Genomic DNA, 11,818 nt, shown 5'->3' on the forward strand with positions numbered 1-11,818 from the left:
TAAATATATTTATATTTTTAAAAATTTATAAAGTTAAAAGTACTTATTTTTATTTTTATTTTTAAAAATAGAAGTATATGAAAGTCTTACCAAACGACATCTAAATTTTGTATTTTTCTGGGATCACTGCATGAATCATGGGTGACTGGGAATTTTTAGATCCTTGTTAGCTAAGCAGTGATTTTTCTAACATGTATTTTGACCCATAATGATTGGGAATTTGGCTTGCAAGATAATAATGGCAGGAGCTCTCAACATTAAAAATGAAAACATGCGTCGGATGGTCCATTGTCACGTTGCTATAAGACCATCAGGCAAGGCGGTGTTACGACGTGCACCGGAGATCGCACCGCGTGGCTGCAAGCCCGCTCCTTCGCTAAACCCTTTCAAAAAGCCTAGGCCCCCCAAAACCGGCCCTTCCCAAAACCCTAGCCCCCTGGCCCCCCTTCCGTCCGGCCGAGATGCCCGGCCTTGCGTCGGATCCCGGCGATTCCCTCGTCCCATTCCCGCCGGATGTCCGGGACCCGGTCGTCTACCCCGTCCGCCACGGTGTCAATGCCCCGATCTTCCGCGTTTACGTCTCCTGGACCCGGGGGAACCTCCTTCAAGTCGCGTGCCTTCGTCCTCCGGAGGCGGACCCCGCTGGCGGCGAAGAGGACGAAGTTTCGGATGAAGAAATCGGCGGGAAAATAGTGGAGGTCAAGCTCGGCGCCGGTGACGGGGAGATCAGTGAGGCTCAGAGGCGGAGGATCGCTTATGGCTCCGTTCCTGCCTTCGCGCTGCTCCAGAGTCGGAAGAATTCACTCGCGGCCATGTCAAGGATGTCTGCATCTTCGATTCGCACGGAATGGTGATCCTTTTCCATCCAATCCCTCCCTCTCTCTGTCTTTCTCTCTCTTTATTTCATGTGCTGGTATGCTGTTTGGAGTTCTTCTGTACTAGGGTTAGTAACTGGAACTATGGTGTTCAAGAATTTGTCTATCGTAATCTGTCTATCTAAATGAGTAGTCAAACATCACTTTTTTTTTTTTTTTGGGGGGGGGGGGGGGAGGTAAACTTCTTTGTGGTGTTTTTCTTTGCAAGAAGGCTCCGACCTCTAGCATGGTATGCGACGGAAAACTTAGGATTTTTTGACTTTGCCATGCTTCCATTTATTTGAATTAGTTGCAAGGTTTTTGTTGAAATTATTGAGAAATCATATTCAGCCAAGTGCTTGCACTTCTTTAATTGAATAGCGAATATCAATGTCGAAAGAGGAGGTTTGTAAGAAAGACCAAGACTTGGTGGTTTCTTGGGTCTAGTATTCACCATTTATTTGGCACTTCAATTGGGCTTTCGATGATGCTCTATTCTTTCCAGATATCATACCGTTGCATTTATCTTAGAATATTTAGGGAATCTTGTTGAGCTTTTGGAAACAGAATCCACGCATGGATACCAAATTGGTATCATTCTTCTAATTTTTACCGTTCATACCTACCAAGGGTAGGTTCTTTCAGTTAGTTGTCTTGGATTGACTAACCTTTTCGGTGGTAAAATGGGGAAGCAGCTTCTAAGGACTGCTAGAAAATTTGTATGCGTTATTGTGTTTGCAAATCAGCAGAAAAAGGATTCAGGCTGTAAGTTGTCCTCTAATATGATGTTTGTGGCACATGCAGGTGGGAACATGTTTTGGATTACAGTCATCACATAAGTGACCTTCTTGGGAATCCTATGCTTCCTTCTAGCACAGTGATTGAGGACCCAGAGACGGTTATGCAGGTGAGCCTGTTCTGTAACTTGCTAATAAAATCACGTTTCATGGGAAGCAGTTGCTGGCTATTCAAAACATTTTTGTCTGGTCTTTTCCTTGTTAATCATTTTTGTTCTTTGATGTTTATATACTTTTTCGAACATCATATGTTGGATTTCTATTGGCAGTTTGGCACCCAAATCTTTTTCCTTTTTTGTTTTCTTCTAATTGCCTCTATTGAAGTTAATAGTCTCTTTTCTTTCAGCCTCATGAGGAACCTACCAGATTAAAGGCGGCATGGCAGCTAATGGAAATATTTTATGTGGATAAGCTGTCACTAACTTGGCTTCCAGAGCGCCTTGTCGATTGGTTAGCAGTAATGCTCTTTCTTTTTATTCTTCATCTTCTGTTTATTTCATTTGTTGCGGATTCACACAGCAATTTTCATTCTCCATTATAGACTTTTAAATGCTTGCTTCTGTATTTATTTTATATTTTCCTTTCCTAGGATTATGACAGCCTCCTGACCAGGACAGAGACTACAATCCATTCAAAGCTTGCAGGCCTGCAAAAAAGGCTTGTCAATTTACAGGTTTGAATTTTTTTGTGATCTATCTAGCATCATTTCTTGAGTTCTTATATTTTTTAAGATAATTCTGTTTTTGATTTGGCCTCTTGTCATTATTTTTCCCTTTTTGTTTCGAATATATTTTTGTGTAGAATAATCTTGTTCTGAAGTGAAATGGTATTCTTAGTTGCTTTAGTTGGAGTATTATTCCTTGAATCCTACTCAATCTGTCTTTTACTATCTCCATGATTTCTTTTTTTGTTGGTTTAATTATGCTTGACCATTGTACGTTATCATGGTTGATCATTCAATTTTAGAGTTCTATGGTTTTTAGACCTCAATAATCAGCATTACACTTTTTAAGTTTGTAACAAAATGAACCCCCAATATTAAAATATTATATTCCAATTAGTTATTTATGCAGTTGGGACTTGCAAGACCAGAGGCTGCAACAGAGAATTCACCTGTAAACTGTGATAGTGTTGCCCCCTTCTCCCTTTTTTCCTTAAATTTACCTCTTAAGTGTTCAGGAGAAATTTTTTTTGAGACACTTGGTTCTTCTGAGCAGTGTAACTGTTGATACCTCTCAATTTGATTGTGTATCAGAGAATTGGCCACTGATGTATTTCGTTATACTATATCTTCTTGTGCAATGATAAGATTAGGCGGTGAGCCTTGATGCAATAGTAAAATTGCTCCATTGTGACATGGATGTCATAGGTCTAAAATTTGGATTGAGCCTCTCCGCATATGAAGGTAAGGCTTCATATATCTGACCCTCCCAAACCTTGCAGTGACGGGAGCTTGTGCACGGAGCTGCCCCTTATGCAAATGATAAGGCTACCGGCATTCATGGAAAGATATGGCTTGAGATATATTTGGATTGCTTTGTACAAAAGACATTCACTATGAGGTTTATGCTTTTAAGTTATTGTATCAAAAGAAGCAAAAGTTTTGACTAAGCATATGCTGAACAGGTAGTTGAGGATGATCCTGAGTACTGGGAAGTAATGTCATTAGCACTTGCAGTTGGGTGGCTTGACACTGTGGTATGATTTTTTGAAGTTTATGTATCTCAAGTTGTCTGCTGGCATCTGCATGCTGTATCATCACCACTTGTTCAGATCTTTTAATTGCCCTATGAGCTGAGAGTATGCTATTCCTTTTTGCAGGTGAAATTGTTGAGACTACATGGATCTTATCAACTGGATCAACTTGGCAGCCGTGAGGTTGGTAAGCATACCAATGAAAGGTTAATTGAAGTGCATTTTTGTGGTCACTAATATTTATATGAGATAACATGTTCTGCTAAGAAAAGATACTAATTTTTGTGATTTGGAAATTATTAATGTTTCTTCTTCTAAACAAAGAGAGGCTTTTGGAAGTGCTAAGTCAGCAAGAAATTATTATCATTTCTTAGTTTCTGCTATAGTGTAGCTAACTTTGGGAGGGACAAACAGTATGACATCTGAGCTATTTTTGTGGTAGTGCATGGATTCAGCATCTTTTTCCTGCTCTTATTACATTATATTCAACTACTATGATATGAAAGGAGTAGTTTGCCATGGTCTGATTTTCTTGTTAAAAACAAAAGAACTCATGTTCAATAAGTTTGGAAGTTGATATCAACATTGAGAAGATAAACCAGATATTGTTTCATATATTGCTTTAACTCCATATGCATGGTACAGACAGAAAATGGGCTGGTAGAGGCAGTTGCTGTTCTTGTCTCCACAATGCCACGCATGCGTCCTCATCTACCAACTGGAAGATTAGGTCAATGCTATAAAACCAAACCGGAGTTTATCAAGGTATGACTGCATAATGCTTAGCATCATTGTTTTCTGTGTCATTGATTAGAGACTAACCTTGTTATCTCCACTGCCAGGCATGGGAGAAATGGCGGGGCCATATAAGTAAATTAGATTCTAGTGCATTTTGGGTTCAATGCAGCCATCGCCAAACTCGGGAAGGTTTGAGGAATTTGTTACAGATCATGTTGGGTAAAGTTAGCAATCTTACATCTGCAACTTGTCACTGGATGGAGCTGTTTATATCTCACTTTCTCTACATAAGGCCATTCACAATGGTCAGTACATATATTTTGTTTTCTAATATGGACTATAATGCTTTGTAATAGTTTCTAGTATGTTAGTTCTTTATTCTGATGCCATTCCTTAGTTAATTGCTTAGGTTAATTTAGTCCAGAAGTTTCACATGAAGTAAAATGACTGTTGTGCTTTACACCTTTAATTGAATAATAGGTTTGATTTTGTAAAGTTTTGTGAGGCTTGACAGTTTGTTTTATGGAAATTAATTAATTTAATTGATATTTTATGTTTAGAGTGATAGACTTACTGAGGAATGCGAGTCAGATTGCAGATGCTTTCTTTATTTAATTGGTGCACTCATCTCCTGCCACACACAGAAATGTTTCACAAAATCTGGAAGGGTAATATTGCTCGGCATTGTTATCAGTTCTATATTCTCTTGTGAATTGACTGGTTGAAGAAGTTTAAATTTGGGTTAGAGGTGTTTGTGACATTTGATGCTTGAAACTCCTTGGTATTGTTATCCAGTTCAATGGGCAGTCATTGCGTTAGTGAGTGGATTCACAAAGATCTTCTTTATGCTCTGCTTATCAAAATATAGAGTACAATATGGAAGGGGAAAACCAATTTGGCCAAGGGTTGCAAAATCAAATCGATTCAGCTAGCTTCTGGGAGAACATGTATTCATCTAGTACCTGATAGACTATAGTGTGTTTGTGTTTTGAAATTTCTTAGTTAGTTGGAAATTCAAGAGAATCCTCATAACTGGGATGGATTGTTAAGAACAAGGAATGCTACTGCAATCTTTACTGGAAAAGGTATTGAATGCTCTGTATCATGCTGAAGGTTGCTAAGAAGACAGGACAAAATCTATGCACCATCTAAATATAATAGTAACTAGGATTTTAAGATGTTGATGAACCTGCCATGCTACACGTGATACCACTTGAGTAAATGCTGATGCTAAAGAACTTTAACAACACTATGATACATAATTGGAGTAGTGATCCTGACATGAATCTGCCCTCATATTGTGTGTTTAGTGTCTATGACAGGAAGTATCCTCATTGTTAGGAGGATTATTTTAAAAATTTTAATGCAGTTCTTGATCCTGTTTTTGCTTTGTGTGGGTCATGTCACTCATTTGTATGGTGGATGTTTAAATGTCTGGAACATAGAGCAATTAAATGTTTCTGAGGATGGTTGTTTAACTGAACTATTTGTCTACTCCGTGCCAACATGGTTTATGTCAGTATCCAATCTGAATATGCTATGTCCAAAAAAATATGCTATATATTTTATGTAAATGTATGTCTATGTTATGATAAGTTAGCTAAACTAGCCACATTTGGTGAAGTGATGAAACATAAAATGAACATAATGATGCATTAATTGGGAGGCTATAAGCATTATTCTCCCTTCCAGTCTGTACATTCATTTGTTGGAGCCACATGAAAATTCAATAGGAACTTTTATATTCATGACGTTTATTCAACTCAATGCATCTTTGTTCTTTTAACTTAGTATCTAATTTTTTTTTATAGTTATGATAAACTTACATCACTTTATTATTTTGTGGCGTGGTTGAATTTAGATAATGTTTTAATGGTTAGAATCTCGCCGTTATATTGTTATCCCACCTTATGTAAAATATCTCAATCTAACCCAAAATGTAATTCTTACTCGAGAAAGTTGAAGTATCCATTTATACCAAAAATTGATAGGATAATCTCCTTTCCTTATCTGGTTAGAAATTCTATAGGATTGACTACAAAATTTGATTGGATGTGTCCTCAACTTTATCTATAGTTGATTTTTTTTTATTGCTGAGTCTTTTCTATATCCTTAACTTTCTTTAGTTCTTTCTTAATTTTATGTACCAAGGACTTTATTACCATGTCTCAGGGCCTAGAAGGGTTCCATAGCTTATCTCAGAAATGCATGCAATTGAGACCATCCTCTAGTTCTAGCGGGCTGATGTGCCTCCTCATTGGTATTCTTGGAGAAAATCCTGAGGTGAGAAAAGGATTATGTGCTCATGACTATTTGGCCTTAAAAATACAGCAATATTTCTCTACAAGAGATATTTAGTTTAATTGCGTAAATATAATGTTTCTTACTCATTTTTTAGGTTGTGTTAGCAGAATGCTCAAAGACATTTGGACCATGGTAAGCCATAAAACCTCTGTAGAACTGCTTTTTGGTTTTTAGTTGCAACAACTGTGATAATTAGGTTTGGATCTGGTATATATGTCATCTTACAAGCAGCTCATGCTTCTGTTTATGCAGGATGGTTGTCCATGCCATGGAATTGTTGACAGCCGATAATGGTCATGCTGACATTCTGTTGCATGAGGAGAGGTATAACTTGGGAGATATCAGCATAGAGGAACTCCACCGACTTGTATATGCTCAAGTTTTGTCTTCTCATCCTTTGACTTGGCAAGTGAGTTCCTATCATTTTGTACTGAATTTATCAATTATAAAACCTGATCTATCAAAGAAAATCTTAATCATTAGGAGCGTTTGCTTAACATCAGCTTTATGAGTCCAGAGAGGACCAAGGAAATGCAATCTTGGCATTTGTAGATCTACTTCTGTGCCTACATGATTAATTGCCAATTAGTTGCCGTTAAAGTAAATATACTGTTCTTAAATTAAGTTGTTTTATAGAATTTTCTAACTTTTGTATAATGTAATATAATATTTCACATGAACAAAGAAGTAAACTTCATGTCTCATCCAAGTTTTTGATGTAAATGGAAAGCCGAATTCATGGAAGGGTGAGGAGCATCCTCAGGGCTACACATTTTCATATTATCTATTTTTACTACATTGGGCTTTTGAAAGCCAGATAAATCAAGTTGTATATGTTTAGTGTAAGTAGGACTCTGCTGCCTGCCAAGCTCCCTTTAAATTCTAAGTTTAGTTTTCTAGTATTTATTCCTATCACCTCATATTCTTGCTAAGTGCTCCGAACTTTTAAGGTGTTGTCATTATTTTCTTTGTTCTCTGGTCCTCTTCTAGTATTACAAATTTCTACCAAATAAATAGGTCAAGACCAGTTTTTAATGTGCATTATAACCAGCAGTCTTTTTAAATCTGTAATCCATTTAACCTGCCATCTTATGATTTGTTCTTAAAGCACTTCTTTTCGACTAAATTGCTAATACTATGGCATCTCTTGTCAGATTGCACCAACATATCTAGCATCATGCCCAAAGCAAGGTTTGGGTCTGTTAGAGATTTTACTGTACAAACAGCCTGTGCAACATTATCAAATGATACTTAAGGTGATTAGGTTTGTCATTTGATTTTGGCAGCATTAATTTCCTTGTTGCTATTTCCTTCCATTTGAATATGCTGATTTTTGTTGGATATACGATTTATGACCTAGATATTCTGTTTTGTGTTCTGACAGAATCTAGAGATTTGCCGTTTATATGAATTGGAAAACATCAGTTCAAGTATTATGAAGGTATCACTAGCTCTCCAAACATCTGTCATGTAGTTGTAAAGTTAAATTTCCAAAACTTTGCAGTGCATTGCTTCAAACGCATTGTGGCGGAAAAGGCCTTCAAATTTTATGTGCCCAAATTTTTGGAAAACTCAGATTTTAAATGAATAAAAAATTATATTGATTTGGTTAGTCTTACCGGACAGATTGCTGGCACATACCACTGGAAGCATGGTAGAAAGGGTTCTGGTGTTTACTGGCTTCAACAAGCTCGTGATGAAGTTCGGCTGAACAAAATTGCTCAACAGCTATTTGAATATATTGGGAAGTCGATATCTGATGACAGTTTCAAGGTTTATATCTCTCTTCCTTGTGCAATGTTTCATGCACATAAAAAGCCCTCTGACATTGATGGAAGGAAATTCGCAAAAGTCACTTTAAATAATGTGGCATTTTATCGCCTGGAAACAACTATGTTAACTGCTCTTTTTTGACTTATATTTTCCGCTCCTGACAGCAATGGGAGGGATTAATTGAACTTCTTGGTTCGCAAGTTGGGACTGCAGGAGGCCTCGAATTTCTCCACAAGTACTTTGTGCTTTCACTTCCCTTTTCTTGCCATTTTATTGTACCATCCAGTAATTATTTTTCCTTTTTCTGTTCTTTTCTTCCATATTCTTAAAGTATGTGCTTGCACAACAGGTATCGGGATTTTAAGAGGTCCCTTCAGCAGGTGCAAGATGGAAGTTCTGTTGATGCTGCTCGGCAGACTATGGAATCACTTATACAGGTAGCTACATCTGAATCTTGCTTTATAGGAGATATGATTTTGGCTCCATTATTACACTGGGCAATGTGATTGCTTTGTTTGACTTGGTCTGCATATTTACTTGTTTGGCTTTGTCCTTTTGAGCAAATGTTCTGGGTACCATATATACCACATTTTATTTATCTGATTTCTAAAGCAAATTTATCATTTGGTCAAAAGCATTTGTGTTCAGTGAGACGTATACAGATTATAGAGGCTCTTTGAAATCATTTTCCAGGTCCAGTATACATTCAGACTCAGAAATGTAAAATAGAGAACGGGAGAAAGGGGGGAAGCAAAGAAATAAACAAATTATCATTTCTCCCCTTTTTCATGTGGATTTGAATGCAGAAATCTTATTACTATTGTAGCGATGTAAAACTCCTCAGGTCTTATATGAGGCCAAAGATTCTGATTATACAAATTTCAGCATTTTTGGTGGATGCTTTGTTAACTTCTTGCTTCTCCAATCTGGTTATTGACCAGAAAATTATTAATAAAATTTAAATATCTAAGAATGATATGATTCAGTCGAGTGACAATTTTTTGATGGTTGAATTGTAACCTTCAAACTATTGGATTTGTAGTCTTTTAGATCCTTAATTGCTTTACTTAGAACAAGACTAGATTCCATGCATATTTCTAGAAGTGTTGAATGCTGATATTGTTAAGTTGATTTTATGATGCATTGGTTAACCAATGAAATTGTTAGAGTTTTGTTTCATATCCTGAAAAGTATTGTCAGGTACTGCTGGATCTTCACATTGTAAAATATCGCCTCTGTTTATCTCTTTTTGTGATGAGGTTTGCTGGCGACAATTTTAATTAGAAAATTTACTGGCCTAGAAGAGGGTCTGCTAATTGTTGAAGGCAGTGTAGTCTTGCTATATGGATTACAAAGATATACTCTTTTCTCCAATTTCTGAACGGTTTAGTTGATAGATCAGCTAGACCTGCAATTCTTAGGATTGTTTACCTGCTGAACTGGCTCTTCACATGGTTCTCATGTGCTAACGTGACTGTGAATTTCACCTGTTACAATCAAAGATGTGTAAGTTGACTTTGTTTTTAAGTAGGCAGGCTGTTTTGATGTTTTTATTTTGTGCTTCTAGTATCTAAACATCTGCACTGATGGAAAATGTCTTATTTAATATCTGCAGCTTATGAAAAATCCATCAACACCACAACGTTTCTGGCTTCCTCTACTGCATGATTCAGTAAGTAATATACGTAGTTAATATATCATTATTGATGCCGTTTTATGTGACATTTCTCCATTGTTGATGAGTTGTTTCTTTATCTGAAAATACCTTTTTTTTGTTTAATAAAAGGGAATTTAGTTGCCTGTGTAAAATAATATCCTGTCCTTTTTGCCTGTGAGGAAAACAAAAATATTTCTAGGACTAAGCAGATTATGTCATCCTTTAGAGAAGTGATTGAAAAATATTCTTTATTCAATTGCTTGGTTTGCCCAACCAATGACTGGGGAGGTTTCATTCTCCTTGACTCCAATTAGATTGGATGTGCTTGTTTATTTGCATTTATGTGTATAATTTTCATGTATGCATGTATCCATGTTTGTCTTTGTGGTTGTTCTGGTTTCAAATCTGGTTTTTTCCCCTTTGCATCCAGGTTAAGTTGCTACACTGGAAGGCTCAGCCGCTATTGACTGTATCCGAAACGAATCTATTATTGAACAAACTGCAAGAATTATCCATGGCGAAGCTGTGCCCAGATTTCTGTGAACCCAACTTGCCACCTGAGGCCTTAAGCTCTGTCCGATTGGCTCTGGCTACAAATCTGGGGCGTGCTATTCTTGAGGAATGCTGAAACATTGGTTACTATTGTGGTTCCTTGTGTATTCTCGTTTTAAAGAATGACAAAACTCAATAATTTGTGCACCTTTTGAAGTCCCATCAATGTCATCCAAAGTCCAAACTACATCTAGCAGTTTGTCATAGGGCTTTAGTACAACTACTCAACTTTAATTCTAATTTGTAACATCTAGGCTTGAGCATGAGCTGTTAGGTATCAATTTTCTATTCTATTGGAATGAAAAATGCTTTTGGGCGAGCTCTTTTGTACATGTGGGACATATTTGTGGTCTGAGACATGGATCTAATTTCACCTTTTGAGTTTGTAATAGCTAAATAGACATTGAATGATTTCAGTGTAAAATTTCATAAGCATTATGGATTTATGGAAAAATTCCAACATGCTTCTCAAACATCAAATAACCACCTTTTTAATAGATTACAGTTTGAAAGAATTTAGAGAGCACATAAAGTTGAAACAGACTGGAATGTCGTTCCTTATGCAACATGAATATTTGCATGCTTTTGGTTGTTTATGCTCTAATCATAGGCATCCATCAGTTACAGTTTGTGGTGGTCAAGGTGTGAGGGTCTAGTGATCAAAAATAAATATCATTTAGTAATTGGCTGATTATATTTAGCTTGTAGGACTTGATCTTTTTAGGTCTAAATTAAGCAGGATGTATGTCCGAGGTTTGAGGTACGAATCATCATGATCCAAACAGTTGAATATGATCATTTTCTCTAAATTGTTTATAAATGAAAAGTCATTTGATTTGAAAAATCTGTTTTCTATGGTGGTTAATTTTTTCAAGATGCATTTGGTTAACTTTTTTGTATTATTTAATCTTGATGCATAAGCGGTCAGAAATTTGACATGAAACGAAGAAGTTGACCACTTGATGCATAGGATAAATGTTTCTAAATCATTAGCTCGTCAGTATGAGATTTCTATCATACAATTAAAAAAGAAAAAAGGATGCGACTTTATAAGAGTTTTCTACACATAACACTTAATTTATGTAGGTCTGAATTGTCATTTTGCATGCTTGCCCTGTAATAATATTCAAGGGTTCCTTGTTGGCAAAGGGTGTTGAGGTTAGTTTGAAACCGTATCAGATACCCCTTTTATATGATATTTGGAAAAAAATCATGGGTTTATATCTTGTTGAACATGTGAGCTGAGGAGTAGACGAGGGTTTACACCCGTTGCTTGGAAGCAAGGAGCCTAGAGTTTTGAGTCTTGAGTTTGCTGCCGTTCAAGTATTTCGGTCTCTATTACTATTTCATGAAAAACCCAAGTTTAAATATTTCAGGTAGGTGGAACTTAAACTCCTTTGATCTCAAAAAAATGGCTGATATGAACAAATAAATTTTGAAATCTTAGT

The 11,818-nt window shown here is 36.6% G+C and overlaps 1 protein-coding gene across 1 annotated transcript; it reads left to right on the forward strand.

Moving 5' to 3' along the window:
- The first annotated feature begins 325 nt into the window (after positions 1 to 325).
- Positions 326 to 10,779, forward strand: LOC103722018 (nuclear pore complex protein NUP85). Its single transcript, XM_008812433.4, has 18 exons — positions 326 to 850; positions 1,659 to 1,761; positions 1,998 to 2,108; positions 2,241 to 2,324; positions 3,278 to 3,349; positions 3,473 to 3,529; positions 3,992 to 4,111; positions 4,189 to 4,389; positions 6,257 to 6,367; positions 6,483 to 6,520; positions 6,641 to 6,797; positions 7,543 to 7,644; positions 7,773 to 7,829; positions 8,015 to 8,161; positions 8,326 to 8,396; positions 8,511 to 8,598; positions 9,777 to 9,833; positions 10,249 to 10,779. Exons 1-18 carry the CDS (start codon positions 462 to 464, stop codon positions 10,444 to 10,446), a joined length of 2,163 nt encoding a protein of 720 aa, XP_008810655.2. The 5' UTR covers positions 326 to 461; the 3' UTR covers positions 10,447 to 10,779.
- Positions 10,780 to 11,818: the final 1,039 nt, after the last annotated feature.

This window comes from Phoenix dactylifera, chromosome 11 (genome assembly GCF_009389715.1).
Source record: "Phoenix dactylifera cultivar Barhee BC4 chromosome 11, palm_55x_up_171113_PBpolish2nd_filt_p, whole genome shotgun sequence".
NCBI classification, from domain to species: domain Eukaryota; kingdom Viridiplantae; phylum Streptophyta; class Magnoliopsida; order Arecales; family Arecaceae; genus Phoenix; species Phoenix dactylifera.

What these genes read in the sequence shown, in the direction of transcription:
- LOC103722018 (XM_008812433.4), top strand. Translation starts at nt 462, where the DNA reads ATGCCCGGCCTTGCGTCGGATCCCGGCGATTCCCTCGTCCCATTCCCG. An exon ending in TCTTCGATTCGCACGGAATG is followed by an intron (nt 851 to 1,658) that starts GTGATCCTTTTC and finishes TGGCACATGCAG; the next exon opens with GTGGGAACATGTTTTGGATT. An exon ending in TCAAAGACATTTGGACCATG is followed by an intron (nt 6,521 to 6,640) that starts GTAAGCCATAAA and finishes CTGTTTATGCAG; the next exon opens with GATGGTTGTCCATGCCATGG.